At 44.8% G+C, this 18,632-nt stretch overlaps 1 protein-coding gene across 1 annotated transcript; it reads left to right on the forward strand.

Annotated features, from left to right (window-relative positions):
- The first annotated feature begins 393 nt into the window (after positions 1–393).
- Positions 394–18,158, forward strand: SNAPC1 (small nuclear RNA activating complex polypeptide 1). The gene is made up of 10 exons (XM_019550935.1): positions 394–558; positions 4,751–4,910; positions 6,738–6,878; positions 8,278–8,382; positions 10,165–10,323; positions 10,831–10,905; positions 12,595–12,657; positions 14,246–14,390; positions 15,646–15,720; positions 17,778–18,158. The coding sequence occupies exons 1-10, from the start codon at positions 431–433 to the stop codon at positions 17,810–17,812; spliced, it is 1,086 nt and encodes a 361-aa protein (XP_019406480.1). The 5' UTR covers positions 394–430; the 3' UTR covers positions 17,813–18,158.
- The last annotated feature ends 474 nt before the right edge of the window (positions 18,159–18,632 follow it).

The raw sequence follows: 18,632 nt of genomic DNA on the forward strand, positions 1-18,632 counted from the left end.
GGTTTGGCCATACCAGGCCAGCCACTGCGCTAAATATATGGTCTTGAATTAGGAACTGGTTGGCGGGCTGGGATTAGAGCTAGAAATGCTTCTTGGGCCCCCCCACCATGACTCGGGTGCACTGGGCCACTCTCCTGAACACCCGGAGGGCGGGAAAGTGGATGGGCGTGTACGCATGCGCTTTGGGAGGGATTTAGCTGAGGGCCTGAAAGTGTACGCATGCGTCAAGGGAAGTAGGGCGAGGACAGGCGGGAGGAAGAAAGAGTATCAACGGCTGGGAGGCTGAGCGTGTACGCATGCACGCGTGCACTGGCAGGGGGCGGGGGTAGGTGCGCATGCGCAGAGCTGTCCACGAGGTGCGGCGCAAGGGCAGTAGGGGCGGAGTGCGTGGGTTGGCGCATGCGCAGTGTTGCGGGTGCTGGTTGACAGGATGAGCTGCCCGCCGGGGCTGCAGCTGGACTGCGAGCGGCTGCTCGACGACTTCCAGGCCACCGACAGCGTCCGCTTCGAGACCTTCACCGAGCTCTGGCGTCAGCGCCGCTTCCACACCATCTTCCAGTGAGTGCCCCTCCGCCCCGCCTCCTGCAGCGCCGAGCACCCAGGCTGCAGCCGGCCCTGAGGTCCCGGGGCTGCCCCCGCGTGAGAGGATTGGGTCCTGGGGGCTGATACTAACCCCCCATGCATTACTTTGGGGTCACTGCCCCTCCCGTTCACCAGGATTGAGTCCTGAGAGCTGTTACTGCCCCCCCATGCACCAGGATGGGGTCCCGGGCCCCCCCCATACCAGGATTGAGTCCTAGGGCTGTTATTATTCCCCGTGCACTATTTTGGGGTCACTGCCCCCCATTCACCAGGATTGGGTCCTAGGGACTAGTACTGTCCCCCCCCCGCACCAGGATGGGTTCCCAGCGCCCCCCCCCACATGCCAGGATAGGGTCCTAGGGACTAGTACTGCCCCCCCGCCATGTACCACAATAGGGTCCCAGCCCCCTGCACCTGTGTGCTAGGATTGGGTCCTAGGGGCTGGTACTGCCCCCCCATGCGTCACGATGGGGTCCTGACACAATTCGCAAGATAAGCCTAGATGCTAAAAACAGCCAGGTAGGGCTGAGCGTCCTGGGCTTTGACACAAACCTTGCCCAGAGTCCTTTACTTAAATGATATTTAATTAGCCCCAGTTGTCCTGGAGGTGGGGAGGTGTTTCGTGGGTACATAAGGTGGAACAATAGATTTGTATGTCTAAGATCCCAGACTAAAAGAGGCATCTGTGTGTGTTTTTAGCCAGAGATTTTGGATGGGAATCTGTAGTGCCCTGACTGTTCTGCCCATCGTCGGCTTTCTGAGTTCTTTGCAACAGAAATTGTTCTGGTTTTTTTCCACATTAAAAAATAAATAAATAGTGAAGCGCTGCTAAGTTCAAGTAAGCTGCAGAGGGGAGTCATGGAGTGGGGGGGCAGCCTCAGAAGGGTACGGGGGGGATAAGTACTTGCCCCCTGTATCTGCACAGGGCATAGGCGGAGTGGCCTGTAGCTGCGGGCTGGGGCCAGGGCAGCCCTGGGACAGGGGCTGCAGCCACCCCAAAAATCACTGTAGCTACCCCATAGCCCCCTTCCCAGCACTGCTGCTGCCTACCCCATGCAGATTTGGGGGCACATGCACCCCATGCCGTCCCGATTGAGCAGAGGGAGCTGCTGGACAAGCAGCACACAGCAACAGGAGCCACCCCTTCCCTTCACCCCCAGCCCCTGCCCCACTCGTTCCTCACAGTGGGGACCTTGATTTGCCCCCTCATACCTCTTCCTTTCCTCCCCACTCCCCTTCCACATGAACTGACTTAGCAGCTGTGCACAGCTCCCCATGCTGCTGGCTGTGCCTCTCACTGCCTACATGCTGTGCTGCAGCTGCATGCATGCACTGGCCACTTACCAGCCAAATTATTGGCCGCATTAGGCCAATTTCCAGTATAGACAATTTTCTTTATATCAGTGCCAATCTGATATTGGACTGATGTATTATTGCTAGAGGTGCACTAAGGCCTTGCCTACAGTAGGAGTTTCCCATGACAAAAGTTAAGAAGTGCTGACTGGTGGGGACTCACATAAGGCACCAGAGCTCATGCGTGCTATGGCACTTATGCTGGCACTGCATCCTTGCTCCAAGTCACCGAGTCAGTGGGATGTGAAGTACCCAGTGGGAAGGCATTTGCCGTGTGTGCAGTGTGATGTGGGAGGGGTGTGCTCTGGGATGTGGAGGTTGCCCCAAGACGATTCTAAGCAACTGGCATCGTCCTCATGCAATGCTTTTGTCTTTGCCTCTTTAATAACTCTCCTCGTTTGCCTGCTGGTTGGTGTTTTTGAAATTTGTTACTGTAGCTGGAAAGTGTCATTGCAGTTGCCTGAGAGATTTCTTCCACCAGGCTGGATTCTGATGGACTTTCCAGTCTGATAAAGACTTTCCTTTTTATGAACCCAGGCCATTACTTCATACCTTCATCACTTGACCAGTAGGAGCAACAAGCAGAGATGCTGAGCAGCCAGGGGGAAAAAATGGATGTACAAGAAGAATCGGTGGAAACAGCAGCAAGCCATTAAGAGCTATGGAGTTGTTTACAGACCACCCAAAGCCAGTTTTGGGTTTAAGAGATGAGAGTTGACCTTTGGGATTGCATAGTTTTGCAGGTCTAGAATGAAGCAGCAGCGGGGGCAAAACTTGCTTGTAGAAGGCAACTTTTCTTGAGTTGTATGTTGAGTTTTCCCCTGCCTTTTAGTGCTCTAACATGGAAATAAGACTGACTTAAAGCAATTAAGTGCAATTGATTGAAAATATGTAAAATGGCAACCCCAGCTTGGTGCTGCTCCCTGGGGAATCAGTTTGGGATTGGGAAGTCCAGTGTTGGGACCATCATCACTCAGATGTACAAAGCCATCTGGCACATCTTCCTGCAGAAGAGTGTGATATCAGCAATGTAGAGGAAATAGCTGAGGAGTCGCCAAGTGATGAGATGACAAAACTGGTGGGACAGTAGATGGGACACACATGCCTATCTTGTCCCTCATCATTGGCCTCTGAGGACAATAGGAAGGGGCACATCTTGGTAATACAGGAGTTGGGGGATTGCAGAGGCTTGTTTATGGATGTTAATGGGCTGGGTAACATGTATACCGCTTGCATGTTTTGGCACATGGCCCTCTTCCAAGAGTTGCAGCAGGGAGCTTTCTCCTGCAGTTGATTGGTTTGCTTGGGGATGTTGAAATGCCTCATTGACTCATGAAACCATACTCTGGCAGTCTGGATATAACAGCAAGGAGATGCCTAGCTACCAATCAAGCAGGACAGTCATGTGCTCCATGGAAATGTTTCATGGCAGTGTTTGACTTCAGGAAAAGCAAGCATCCCTGTAGTGGCAGAACTGCATTTCCCTGCAGCCCCTGTGGTGGTGGCTTCAGACCTAGTTCTGCTCCCTGGGTGCCCTGGCCTGTCTACCCCAGAACCACCACCAGGGGTGGAACTGATGCAGGCAGGGCATGTGGTTGAGCAGCTGGGATGGGGTTATATCTGGGAGCAAGATGGGTGGGTAGGGTCAGGAAGATCCTGGGATTTTGTGGCGGTGGCAGCATGGGGTGGGGCCAGGGCAGAGCTATGATCCACTGTGATGGGCAAGCATTTCATAGGAAGGGTTGTGCAGGCAGTGGATTGTAGCTCTGGCCTGCCCTGCCCTGAGCTGTTGCCACTGCAAGATCCTGGCCCCAGAGCAGCCTCTTCTTGGCCAGTCTCCATGCAGACCGGGGGGGCATGACATTGTGCAGCCAGGCTAGGCTGTGGCAGAGCCCAGTTGTGTAGCCCCCTGCTGTTGCGCCCCTGGAGCCTCCGTGGAGATTGGATAGGGGCTGCTGCAAAAGGAAGTCCAACCAGCAGCCAGATCCTGCGTTTTTGCCCCATGGCTGCTATAGTGGTTGTAGCTGTCAACAATATTTCTTTGTAGAGGATGACCAAAGGCTGTAGGGGCCTGGAAGATGCCTAGACCTATTTGTTACCTACCTGTTCTCAGTAATGGTTTCTGCTGACCTGCTCAGAAAGGAGTCCTTTATAATAGGGGAAGAGACAAAGCTCCATATCCAGGCATCCAAAGGAGCAGAGGAGGAAGTTTCTGCTAGAGCACTTGAAGACTGTCCTGGAGGATCAAAGGGATGAAAAATGTTCTTTGTTCAGCCTGCCAATCTTTGCAAGCAACATAACTGTAGTTCCCAGACATGAGCCAAAGTCTGGAGATCACCACGTTGGCAGCCCGCTCTTGTCTGTAAGAAGTGCTCTGTCTGAGGCACTGAGAGCTATTGCATGTTTATGCTATCTGCCGTCTTACGGGCATCTTGTGTGTGGACACTCATGAGCCTTTTTCAGCAGCACTTGATATCTATGGACGAAACTTTGCCATGTGGGCCAGGCATAATATAAAGAACACCTAGCAGTGCAAGAACCTAATGCTGTATGGAGGAGCACTGAAGACTCGGCTATTACATCTTATACTCACCGTATGGGATTTTAGCTTATCACATCTTTAAGAATGTAGACCCTTTGTCTAAGACATGGTGAGATTTGAGAGCTTTAAGATGGACTGTCCTTGAATACTTGCTAGTTAAAATTGCACATTTATTCTGATACAGACTGTTGGTATATTGTGAGCATCTTTAAAAACTGTAGTTCCATCATTATTTTCTCTAATGCATTTCTCTCTCTCTCTTTCTCTGTTTAGTGGTAGAATAAGGCCATTAGAGTTGAATAAGTTTACAAAGAAAGCTTTGGATCTGGCACGTCAGTACTTCTTGCCTCCGTATACTTTTCAGATTCGAGTTGGTGCACTGTATCTTCTGTATGGATTGTATAATACACAACTTTGTCAGCCAAAGCAGAAGGTAATTTTTTTAGGGTTTAAAAGTTTGTTCTAAAGTGCTTTTTTTATGTATTTTGTTACCAAAGCCGGAAAGGATTACTATTTCTCTTTTATAGGCAAATAGCCTATTTCAGAAAACTAGGCTTTAAGACAGTAAAGTCTGAGGACATCTTTACCCATTCTCCGAGGTTTGGGTGTGTGTGTATGTGTGTGGGGGGGTGCTTAAATTAGAGTGGCTCTCAGGAGTTGCTCTAAATAAAGCGCCTGCAGCATCTTATGCATTCAGCTTTCCCATGCTTCAAAACGGCAGCAGGATGCTTTGAAGCTCCTCTTGGTAATTATTGGGTGTTAGATTAGAGAAGGCACATGTACAGGTACCCTGAGAGCTTAAATAGTGGCAAAGCTGTTACTTCAGAGGAGAAAACACGAGCTAAAGTAGTTTCACAACTTTAATATAGTGCACATCTGAGCTATGTGGGAAACCCTCCTTTACTTAAAATTAAATCGTTTTTGCTCTTCCAAATGTGAATTGAGACTAGAACAGGGGCAATTATTTGGGCTGGAGAGCCACTTGGGGAGTTTTAGGCTGTTGAGGGCTAGGTCAGCACCACCTCCCCCACCCACAACAGCTCATCAAAACTTCCTGAGTGGCCCTTCAGCCCAAATAATTGCCCACCCCTAGGTTAGGGGGACCTAACCCTTGTTCCCCCTTCTCCCTGTACCCCTGCCCCTAGCATGAAGCTACGCCAGTGCCATGCTGTGTTCCTGTGCACTGCCTGTGGTCACACGAGTGAATCTGGAGTGGTTCCTGCCCAACCAGGCTGCATGCTGGGAGCTAAGGGTGGGGGAGGAAAGTGCAAGGAGGGCAGGGGTTGGGAGCCATGGGTTATCCAAGTCTGACTGGGATGGTGCTGCACTGTTTCTCCACCTTCTCCCTGAACTCCCTGCCCCTGCACCCTGAGTCCCCAGCTTGCAGCTGGACTGGTGCTATGTTCCTACGCGCTGCTGTAGGCCACATTAAATGCACCTGGCTCCATTTGTGCCCCACCTGACTGCATGCTGGGGACTTGGGGTTGGGTCAGGAGCCATGCCAGCCACTCCAGCTATGCCCACATCACACAACCTGAAGCAGTGTGTGGGAACAGAGTGTGGCACCACGTTGGCAGCACCTGCTCCCCTACCAGGCTCCAGCCTGGCAGAGCATGGATAATCTGCATCTCCTGGTCCTCGTTCCCCTGTACCCCCTCCCCTGCTAGCAGAGAGAACCTTACCTGAGCTCTGACTTGCTGGAAGCCAGGCTGTCTGGTCTGTGAAGGGCTGCAGGGTTGGATGCAGACAGCCTCACCAGGCAGAAGTCTGGCCAGGAGCTTGGCACCCCCTTCCTTGGAGTGGGACAGAGTGGGCTGGGCCAGGGATAGAAGTGGTGGCTGCTGCAGCCAGCTGGCATGGGGAATGGAGAAGGGCAAGAGGTGCCAAAACCAGGACAGCCACAGGCCAGATACAGTTCTTCAGAGGAGCAGCCACAGGCTGAATAAAATCATTTGGTAGGCCAAATCCAGCCTGTGGTTCATATTTTGCCCACCCCAGGACTAGACTGATCAGCATTACAAAGAGCTCCGCTGATTGTTTTTGAAATGCTTGACTAAAGTTAGACCACTAAACACAACAGAATTAAGTGGGGTAATGCCTTCTTTCTCTAGCTGAGGTCACTTCTGTTATATTTGTGTTCTAAACAGAAAGATTTCCAGCTGGCGGGATGGCCTGATATGGATTCAGGGATCAGTTAAGATTATATTATGTTGAATGAAACGCGTGCATCAGTAACATGGATTTCTTTTCTTTATTTCAGATCAGAGTTTCACTCAGAGATTGGCCTGAAGTCCAGAAGTTCCAGCAGGATCTGGTGGATGCTCAGCATTATGATGCAGCTTACATTTATAGGAAGCTGCGACTAGCCAAAGCATTCCACTTCACAGCCATGCCCAAACTAGTGAGTTATTCTCAACCACAGAAAACTATTTGCAGAAGCTCACCCTCTGTCTCCCATTTGTTATACAATACTTAGTTAAAAATCGGTGAAGAAAGAGCTGAGCAGTGCTGAAAGAGACTTGCTTTTAGTTATTTTTTAGTTGTTATTGGTTTATGTGCTGCAAAGTTTTGGCAACATGCCTGTGCTGGCTAGGGATATGAAAATATCTTGCTCTCTAGCTGATAGATTTCTGCAGGCAGAACTCCCCCAAGTGGTTACAGCTGTGCTGATGACAGCAGGCTTCTGCTGCTGAGCTTTTGTGGTTTAGGGAGGTGGCATAGTAAATCTGGCAGGAAATCCCCCTGTTTCCTGTCTGCCCCGCCCCCCCCCCCTTTTTTTTTGCTACTATGCCCTGCATCTCTGCTAGGGGCCTTTGCCACCATAGTTCTGCTGGCAAACCAGCAGCAGCAACAGTCCATAACACAGATGAATGGGGGGCCAGCCTCTTTGACAGAAGTGCCACAAATTAACCCCATGCCCGTCCTCTGCCCAGTCAGCTGCTCTGCTTTCTGCTCCTTGCCCAATCTGCCAGAGTGCTGCCTGTCCTCTCCCTGGTCTGCCACATGCAACACACATAGGCTGCCTGTGCCACTTGTAGCACCCACCATTAGAGCTGTCCAGCTTGCCAGGGGCTACATGCTTTATGGGCCTTAAGCCCCCCCAGTCTGCATACCACACAGGACCCTGCCACACTGCCAGCACCTCCCCCTGCTAGCTGCACCATGCTGATGCCCTCCCACCCCCTCTCAGCTGGAAGGCCCTGTGCCCAGGGGCTGTGCTGCTTGTGGAAGCCAGGAGGCCCCTGTGCAGCAGCAGGAGAGCAAAGGCGGGGGTGGTGCCCAGCCAGGAGCTTGTGAGTCACAAATTTACCTTTCACAGACAGGATGTGGCCCATGGGCTGCAAGCTGAACAGACCAGTCCCTGCCATATTCCATGGTGCAAATGCTTTATATAACTCACAACTTTTAAAGTACAATTGCAATGTATTTGCCATAAATTTTGTTTTAAAAACCCAGTTAATATTAGAAAAAAAATACTCTTCCAACAAGTTTACAATTTGCCATGGCTTTTAATCTGCAGAAATGAGTTGTTCTAAGTTTGGGTGCTGGGTTAAATGTCTGATAGCTGATTCATGCAGTGTTGGAACATCAGTCTTGAAAATTGCTTCAGAAGAGCCATTAAGCTATGACTGCAAGGCTGAACACTGGAAAATAAACCCACGCAGATTAATGTCAGGGCAGCTTGCTTTTAGATCTGTATTTTCCGGCATGTCTCATCTTTGACTATCCTGGCAAGAAATTGTCTAATGCAGATGCATTTGCTTTATTGTGTCTTCTGAAATGCACCTGGCTTTGTGTAGTTGTCCTATAGAGTTAAGAAAAGGGTTGAAGAGACAGAACTGAAAGAAGAGTTCCGGGAGCTGAGTAACCGAGTGAGCAGCGTGATCACTAGTGACACCTTGGAGGTACAGTAACTTTTATGCTACAGATAAATTGCTTTTGTCCAAAAGCTGACGCTCTCTGTTTGGTATAATCTGGTCCTTTGTGAACCTTAGGCTGGAACAGAAATGAGGACATGTGCATCACCTTTTTAGCTATACGTTCTGAAACACCGCATTTAATTTTCATGGCAGGGCAGTGACATTTGCCATTTGTGTGCGAAGTGCTTTATAGACCGATAAAGCTGTAAGTGGACTTGCAGGCTAACAACTAAAAGGCAGTTCTCAGGGAAGGGGCAAGAGAAAAGAGACCTTGTATTTTCACTTTCCAGCTGCCCTTGTTGGGAGGGAGGATGGGCATCTCGATACTCTGTGTGTAGTCAGTCAGCAGGCTGCTTACTCTTAACCTTTGCTCATTTCCTCCTTTGCTGTTGTTTTTTGTTTGTTTGTTTTTTGGTGTTTGGTTTGTTGGGGTTTTTTTGTTTAGTGGAAAAAGCCAGCTGAGATCACTGTCTGGACGTGAGTGGAGGGACAGATTCAGAGAGAACCTTCCCTTATACCATTGGTTCCCAACCTTGGGGCATGACCCAAATCAGGGTCACGAGGGGTCCTCAGTGGGGTTGCAGAGGGTCTGCACACACGTGCACACAGCCTGGGAGTGGCAGGCAGGTGGGGTGCAGCCGCCATGCACAAAGGGGGCAATGGTGGCTCCCCTGCCCCTGGGCCGCTGCTGCTGCTGCATTCTGCTCTCAGCAGCCCTCGTGGCGCCAGGTCAGGAGGTCCTGTTGGCAGCCAATTTAGGATCGCAGCAAAAAAAGGTTGGGAACCATGGCCTTATACTATAGACTAATGAAGTAGGGAAAATGCTACTAACAGTGCTTTTTCTTAGGCAAATGTAGACTGCATGCTAAAGACCGTAACTACCTGACCATCCTGCAACTATGTATTAATGTGGTTACCATGGGTGAGGTCCTCTCTCCCACTTACCTATACCTAACTTCCAAATTCACAATTATGTGATTTTTTTTTTTTTTTTGGCAGAAACTGCGAATTTGGTGGGGTCCCCATGAAATAGCTCAGAGACTGTGAAAATGCAGGAAAACAGAGGGGGATGGGGAGTGTCTTAATGGTACTGTACCCCAGGCAAATGTAGACTTTATGCTTAACAAAATTCCTAAGAGTGTTGTGCCATCCCACAGTTGGGTACAAATGTGATTACTATGCGCAAGGGCCTGGTCCTCTAATTGTACTGTATTGTATACAATTTTCCATTTGAACATTTTCTTAATAAAGGTTTATAATCGGTTAAAGTCAGCTAAACACATTCTAGCATGTCTTAGCAGGGTGGAATCTCCTCCTGACATGACATTGCCCATTCATCCAGATCAGTCATCCAGCTCAAGATCTCTTCCAGTTTGGCTTGTTTTTCCTCTACGTATGCTCCACTGAAATCAGTAGCTAATGACAGAGCAGGAAATTTTAAAATCTCTCTGAGAAATGAAATTGCTACATGCCCCACACATTCAGTGCCACTTAGACTTCCCACTGAGTTTTCTTCTTGACATGTATTCTTTCTTTGCTTTCCCAGTGGGGTAGGTAGGCTGACAATATTAGATAATTGTGTTCTTGTGACTTGCTACTTCTGTTAGCAGCTGATCAGCCAGTTTTAACAAGAATTCCGTTTAAAATAATTGCCAGTTCAGTGTCATTGAAAAGAAACCCTTGAATATATACCCTTTTCAATCAAACTTAACATTTTGTATCCCAGCAACTCATTTCAAACAAAGCTTCTGATGTTTTTTGTTTTAGGAATTTATGAACGTTCACAACCACTATCAGAAAATGAAATGTATGATCTCTACTGACAAATCCCAACCAGACAAGGCTCTGAGCTTGATCAAGAATGACTTTGTAATTAGTGTTAACAATATTATTTTGGAATATCAACAGTGGCAGCAGGACAAAATGGTAGGTTCCTGTGGCTTTCATCCTGGCACCAGGTAATCATGGTATGAATATGTAAAAGCTTACTTTATTCCTAAATGCATGATGACCTCTCCAGAGTATGTAGATGAGATGTTTCAATTTTAAAGGTTTTTTTTTTTTTTTCCTTAAAAGATTTTGAATGAGTAATGCATTATCTGTTTGCCCTTGTAATGGTAGTTTTGTGGTAATCAGAATAACTTTTTGAAGTATGAGCCTTGGGAGTAAGACTCTACAGAAAAAATTGCTTTGTAAACTTTGAATATTTGTGCTGTAAATTGCTGCTTTGGGCTCCTAGCATCATGCCTGTGCTCTTAAGTAAAGACTTTTTAGAATGAGCAAGGAGGGAGGAGAAATGGTTATGTTCTTAACATTAATCGATCTTATACATTTATGTTGGCATTTATAAATTATGGTGCCTAAGAAATCTGCATAATAAAATTGATTTGTATTTAAGTGCCAAATGAATCTTGCATATCTGTACGCTTTCAGAATCAACTGCTAAAGTCTAAAGAGAATGAAAAATTGACAGAGAAGCCGGATGAAGGGAATTCTCAAGAATCGGAAGTAAGAAACATTTGCCGCATAATCTCTTAACTCTGAATGCTCTGCTCCACAGTTGAACCCTGTCCATCTTTGACAAAATTGGGAAGCTAAATAGTGGTACGATGGGTCGGTTGGTGTTAGGGTAGGAGACCTCTAAGTACATTTGCAATACTGGAAGAAGTACCACTGGTGTTTGTACAGCCCTCTCCTCTCTGTTGTGGCATAACCTCACTACTAAGAGAGGTCCTGATCTTACTTTGTAGAGGTGATCTTTTGCATTGTGGAGGCCCTTGTAACAGTGAAGAAACCAAAGACATGGCTGCTTTTCTCTGGAAGCTGGACACTTTATTTTAATGAAGGGAATGCTATTTTAGCAACATGTATTTTACATGCTTAGTGTTCTCTGCCTGTGATTTAGCTTGCAAGATCTCTCTCCTGCAGTCTCTGTCTCTCAAGGAGCTTTCCTAATTTATTCATGCTCTTTTATTTAATTTTGTTATCTGTTAATGGGGAAATGGCTTCCTTTGAGCAATTCTGTAGTCTAGTGGTTTTGCGTACTGAGATCTCGACTCTTCCACACTGCCAGTTCCACCTGAGGTATAGCTAGTTCCTTCCAACAGTGAGCCTGTCATGCATTTTATATTTTGTAATTGATCATGAGGAAGAAGAAACTTTGTTGTGATATGACAGGTTTCCTTGTGCATATAAAGTCATGGCAGGAGAGTTCTGAGGCCCTTCATCAAATGACTGGACTATACAATGGTAAAGAGGTTTACCTTTTATATGAATAGACCTACAAAGCTGAGACAGCATTGTCCTGTGCATAAGGCTCATGATTAGGAGACAGGCTTGCCAGTTGTCAGTAAAAAATATCAAGTTAAAAATGTCTTCCAGTAAAGTCTGGGTCGGGGGTGGGATGGGGACACCTGTAGCTGTCAGTAAAAACACTAAGTAGTCAGAGCTTGAATGAAGTTTTGAAGGGTAGTGTATAGTACTTTGGCATCTATGTGGCAGCACAGTAGCCTGCAAGGAGCATTCCCTCAGCCATATTCTGGTACTGCTGTGCTCCAGGCTCTCTAATACTCTTGGGTTACAGGTAGGCTTCTTGTGGAGTCTGCCCCAGGATGGGAGAAGGAGGGTAGTCTGAGTGAGGACGAAGGGGAGCAGGGTGCAGTCAGGAACATCAGGATCTGGGGGTGAGTAGGGAGTCCCTGCTAGGGCCAGGGGCAAGACAGTGCTATAGTCAAACAGGGTTGCTAACACAAGAAATTTGACTGTGAATGTTTTATGAACAACCAAACTTTTTTACTATAGCTGAAGTTAAACCTGAAACTTTAACATGGCTCTTCTAACTGAGGCCTAGCAGAAGTTTCATTTACAGTATATGAAATGTATATCAGTTTAAAAAAAAAAAAAAAAAAAAAAAAGTTTGGCTGTCAGTACGAAACTTGCAGACCTGTCAGTAAAAAAAATATTTCTTGGGTTTGCAACCCTACTAGGAGATAAGAGCACATTGGAGAATCCAGATCTCATCTGCTTGGGTAAGTCTTAGTGTCTGCCCTGAGTTTCCTTATCTCTAAATTTAGTGGTGATGGTTCCCCAGTTAGGAAAGCAGTCCTGTGATCAGAGGGGTTAAATGCTCTTTGCTAGTCTCCACAGCATGTCTTTGTCCCCAGACTTAGTATCGGTTATCTTTTTCTTTCTCTGCAGGGTTCTGAAAGAGCAAGTGCATTGGCTAAAATCAAACAGAAGTCCTATTCCGCAGTTGCTGAGGTAAGCATGCCACTTAGTAGAGGGAATTGCCTTGGAAACTCACATAGTGTCAAACGATCAGAAAAAAATTTTGTTAAAAGGCACCTTTTTAATTTGATCGTCTGTTTGGGGTATTTGATCTTAGCACCCAATATTAGCACAAAATCCAAAAGTTTCAGAGACTTTTTAGGGCTCCTTTTGGATTTGTGGAAGTGAGAGGCAAAGAAGCAAGTTGAGTTCAGTCTGGCACGTGACCAGGCTGGTACCGAAGTTCCGTTTGCTGGGACAAATTGGCCTTTCTCAATAGCTGTGCATATGCAGCCAACTGAGAACAGAGTTTTGCCCACTTGTTTTTGCTTGGTGACTGCACAGGCTGAAAAAGGTTTCCATGACTTCCCATTCTCAGAGTGAACTGTCTGCTGGCAGTTCATTGTATTCAATTTTTTTTTACTAATAAAATGAATTGAGGTAACAGTGAATGTCAGATACGACTGTGGTCTCTATTAGATAGGTACCAGGTTAGAACCCCTGAGAGATTTTTAGGCTCAGGGACAACTGCTTTATGAATCCAAAATAGTCTGGGGGGGTGAGGCAGGGACTGAGATCCTCAGCTCAAAAAGATGGCAGCCATCTAAACACCTTTCATGGAAGTTTTGTGGTGAAAACTTGGGTGCCTGAATGGCTTTGGAGGATGGTTTAATGGATCATGCTCTTGGAGTCAGGTGCCTACATTTTGCTCAAAATCCCACTTCTGTGCTAAAGTGCTTTTGTGGGTTTGAGTGCTTAAGGCCTTGGTATCTCAAAAGTTTTGGGAGTTGAAAGCCAGTAAGTTACTTTTAAGAGACAAGCTTCCAGGTCCCTTGGGAATTTTTGAAAATGCTACTAGAACTGGGTTGTTGCGGGTTTTTTGTATGAGAAAAAAAGGTGTGTGGGAGTCGCGTTTCACATGATATATGACTAGAACTGTTAAAACTTCGAAGCGATGCAGATGGACTCCTACAGTCTCTTTGGCCTTGTCTTTCTCATTTTGTGTGGGTGCGGATCTGTTCTTTGGCAATAACAAATGCAGTGCTCTTAAAACAGTCGCTGCCTGAAAAACCAAATACCACCACTTGCTTTTAAAGCTTTACTAAGAAAAAGGGTGCGTCTTAAAGTAGACTGTAAAACCTCCGTTTGTAGCCTGAAGCTGCCAAATCGTGCGTCGTCTTGATCTGCTTATTTTGCTTAAAGGTGACTACGTACAACATGAATTTACTATAGGGTAATCTCATTCCTCTGAAAAGGTCAGTGCATTCCTTATATGAATGTCCAAAAACACACCATTGCCCAAAAGGAGTATACAGTCCAAGCTGTCTGAAATGGTAATGCTTGATGGAGTGAGATTTTTTTTCAAAAACACCTAAAGTAGTTGGGAGTTTCACTCAAACACACTGGGGCTTGCTGTCACTGTCTTCAGTTCTTAGGAGCTTGTGATCACTAGGTAGCAGACAAATACGTTACTGGATGAGATCCAGTCGTTTGTTCAGTGTTTCACTTGCTGACTGTATTGGTATTTATGCTTGGCAAGCTAGGTTCTTTCCTATTGCTTATCGACTTGTCTGGGTTTTAGGTCTCCAAATCAAGACGGCATCGTCAAGTTAAGCTAGAATCTTCTGAATCGGGGTCTGATCAGGGAAAACTGGCATCTCCCGAAGAGAAAAGAAACCAAAAAAGGCCCCAGTCAACAAGGAAGAAAAGCTCTCCAGCAAACAGAGGTAGATCTTTGTTTTATTAGCAGTGCTAGAGGTGGAAGTCTGTTCTTTCCTCTGCTAGACAAGACAATTGGGTTAACTTCTTTTTACCAGCAAATGGTGATGGAAACGTTTATGGTTGTCACGTCCCTTACCAGCACATCTTGTCTTCTCCCTTCTTAGGCTTGTAGAGACTGGGAGGATGTTGTGACTAACATGAACTCTCATCTGTCCTCTTGGTAGTTCTTTCCCAAAATGTTTTCTTAGTGTTAATAATGTAGAAAAAATGCTTTTAGGTTTTTCTCTGCTAACCAGAGTGTCAGATGTCAGAAGCAGACTATCCAACCATTGTCATTTCTCCTCCTTTGGACTAGGGTGGCCCTCCTTCATGAAAGCACAAATAGATGAGCCTGGACACGAATGCAGATTTTTCTACCTTACCAATTTCTTACTTTGTTCTTGAATGAATTTACTCCATTTAAGAATCTAGCATCTGCTTATCCCCTCTGAGTTCATTAGCAAAGATATGTAGTAACAAGTTGAGATGAGCCTGAGACCCAGTTGGGTGGACTGGATTATCCAATATCTGTGTATTGTGACGGCATTCCTAACTTCCTCTTAATACTAGGCAGTCAGAAACAGGATGCTGGATTTAGATGGAATTTATGTCTCATCTGGTCTGCTCGTTGATCTTCACATATTCCAAAAATAAGTCAGTAGTTCACTAAATTAATTAACCTACTGTCCTAGATCACATGTCATCTGGATTGTTGTGCTTTTTCCATGCATTCCTTCTATTCATTGGTATAATTTTTAATGAGTCTTTCATTAATTGCTCGACCTTATTTTTTAACAGTTTCATAAAGCTTAAGGATGAGAGTTTTCCTGTTCTGAAGCAGGATATCTAGTCAATTAAAAATTTTCAAAGGATAATCTGAGAAAACAAAATCAGATTGGCCATTGCAGTATTTCAGTTTTGATTTTTCTAATTTATTCCAGCCCCATTCTGTTCTACTTTGGGTGCTTTGTGTGTTTGACTGTGATGCTTCCTCATTCTTAATCACTTTTCTTTCAAAGTTTCTACAGCATGTGTTAAATTTATATCCTAGTTGCTACTGTACAGACTGTATGCAGTTAACCTGATGAAGGTGCTAATAAATCATTGGCATCTATAGGTTTCCTCTTGCATTCAGGCCTGAATAAGCACTGCTCTTTCTGGATTGCTTGATCTGTCAAAACATCTGTCACTGATGACATTCTTCCACAAATGTCTTTGTAGGTGTAATAAAGGAAACCATTTCTGGGAAAAGGAAGCTGCCTGTAATTCCAGAAGAAGATAGTTCCAGTGAAGAAGGTATGACTAAAATCCTAATGACTTTTGAAGATTTGTATATTATAATTTTTTACCATCTTGTATTTGTTTTAGTACAGTGATTCTCAACTAGGGTGTTGAAGCATCTTGGAGCACCTTCATATTCTTTCAGGGGTGTTGTGGGGTGTCACCAAAGTTAGCACTAAATATGGCTCACAGGGCAAACCCAGATATTTCAAATAGGAATTCCAAGTGTTAAAAACATTTTGACCTATTGTGGTCTTTCTGAATTCTTTGTAACAGGAAAATTTGGTTTATTTTTTCTGTGATCCAAAAATGAACAAAAATTTAAGAACTGGCATTTTTCTGAAGCGTGTCTGAGTCTAACAAGGTTGAGAAGCACTACCTTAGCACGTACGTTTTTCAGCTTTCAACATGTAGAAGGCAGGTTGCTCAGGACGCTGTTCATTGTATTGTTGCAACAGTTCCATATTTTTTTTTTTTTTATAGCCTTGTCAAAACTAGGCGAATTTTATAAATGTTTTCCTACTGTAGCATAAGAAAGCAGGTACTTGGCATGAGGCTTTACAGGCTGTGCTGCAAATGCATGTATTACAGTAATAAAGTCTTGTATGCTCTGTACATCTTTTGTGATGTAACTGTCAATATAGCATGGTCAGAATTAAGAGGTCACGCAATCAAAAGGAGAATGCTTATCCTTAGCAACATTTAGCCAGAGACTAAAATCGTATTAAAATCTTTTCAAGTGTTCTGAGTGCCTTAGGTGTTGATATACAAAAAAAACTAGAACTCTTGGTTCCAAAATGATACCTTTTTACCAACTGGGAAATAGCAAGGAAATTGTCCTTTCTTTAGGCATTGATGGCAATCTCCAGGCTCCCTTTGTTGCATAGGAGGCCAACATAGCTGTGGCTAGCTTCACAGTTGTGGAAGTGAGGCAGGCTGAAATTTGTCTCCTGTTTGAGTCCTTTTGGTCTCTCATTGCATAGTTGAACCCAGGTATCAAGGGCCAGATTTACATCCAGAGTAAAGACTATATCTGTTATCTAAAATTATTTTATTTTTATTTTTTGCTGCCTCAGTCTTGTGTTTGGGACACAGTGGAATGGGAATGGAGTAGAAATGTACCTCCTGAAGCTTGAGAGGAGCAGCACTAGTTTGTCGAAGGAATGTTATATAAAACAGAGCTCTAGTTTGTCATGTCCCTTCCTCCAGAATAGGGAGCAGAGGGTTGGGTAATAAGTGCTGGGATCAGTGAAGAATTCCTCTGATGGATATCTCCAGCCAGAAAGCCTGTTTTGTTATATTTAACATAGACCGAACAGAGAGGGTGATCTGACCTGTGGTATGAAAGAAGAGTGAAGTGGAAGGGTGATGGACAGCTTTTGGGCAGACTTTTTTATTTTAACTGGAAGTCTACACCTATCTTTTCAAGTTGGTTTAGAGCAAAAAATGTTGGGGTGGGTGTGCAGCAGGAACATGTGGAAAAAGAGCCCCTGTGGGTTCAGTTTATAGGAGCCCTGTTAAAAATAGATTCTGGGGGAGGCAGCACACCTGTAACTGCCTCTCTACAGTGGAAGGTGTTTTCAGAGAGCTGAGAAAGTACAGCTTCCTCTGAAGATCAGCTCATTAAATTGTAGCTAGTGTTGTGTGTGTATAATTGGCTGGTCTAAGATGTAATAATTGCAGTTTAGATAGATTAGTCATGGGTCTTGAGCAGCGAGGTAGAAGAAAATAGCCAGGAAGAAATGGAGGGCATCAGCATCAACTGAGACTGTGATTTCAGGTGGTAAACAGCATTTGTTACAAAACCTTGTGCAAAGAGGGCAAAGCATTGCAACCCAGCCTCATGAAGTGCTCCATCCATGAAGCCCAGCAATCATTGGGCGTTCATGTGCAGCGAGAGAGCTTGCAAAGTATTGATTTGAATAAACTTTCAAAATATAAAATGGGGCTCCTGGGCTGCTACTTTTTGACTTCTCTAACACTTTGAATTGAATTGTAAGCTATGGGTTTTTATTTTGCTTTCTTTTTATAAAAGCAAGTTAGCTGTTGAACTGTTTGCATGTCTTTTTCAGAGGTCCCACGCCCAAAGAGAAGACGACGACGTTAAACAGTACGTTTGGAGACTTTCTTGTGTATGTGTGTGTCTAGCGATAAAAACAAGACAGAATATTGATGTTCAAAATAATAAGTTACACTGCTTACGTTGGTTGTTCTGTAATGTGCACCCGCATCGAGTGAAGGCACAAAACAAGAAACAGTGCTCAGGTTAGACCTGCGAGCTATGTTCATATAAATTGTGACTTACAATACAGGGTATTTTGAGGAATGGAAGTGACATTTTCTGCCAATAAGCAAAGTAGTACCTGTGCTTTGCTAAAGTTGGGAGTGGTAGAGGAGTGCTGCTTGTTTTGTTTAGATTTTACCCTATGAGTTATAACCAAGGATCCTGGTTTTCTCTGATTTAAAAAAAAAAAAAATCCCAATTTTCAGATAAAAAAAAAAAAAAAAAAAAAAGTAATCCAAAATCCACATTTTCTGTGATTTTTTAAAAAATGAAATGCCACTAATTTTATATAGAAATATGCATATAGTGGTGTTTTGTTTAATCATGGGAAAATGTGGATTTTGGGTTACTTTTTAAATCTGAAAATTGGGGATTTCTTTCTTCTTTTTTTTAATCAGAGAGCATCAGGATCCCTGGTTATAACTCGTGGTGATTTTAAAAAGCTGTCTTTTTTTTTTTTTTAGCAGAAGCTACTAAAAACACAACAAAATATCCCCTGGCCTTTGAAATAGATGTAATATATGGACAAACACTGTTTTCTCCTTATAAACTGTGAAAAAGCTTTGTAATGATAGGGATCACTTACAATTATTAAGTGCAATAAATTTATTTTTCACTAAATATGTGTGCTCCATTTCATTGT

The sequence above is a fragment of the Crocodylus porosus genome, unplaced genomic scaffold (genome assembly GCF_001723895.1).
Source record: "Crocodylus porosus isolate Cpor-Errol unplaced genomic scaffold, CroPor_comp1, whole genome shotgun sequence".
NCBI lineage: Eukaryota > Metazoa > Chordata > Crocodylia > Crocodylidae > Crocodylus > Crocodylus porosus.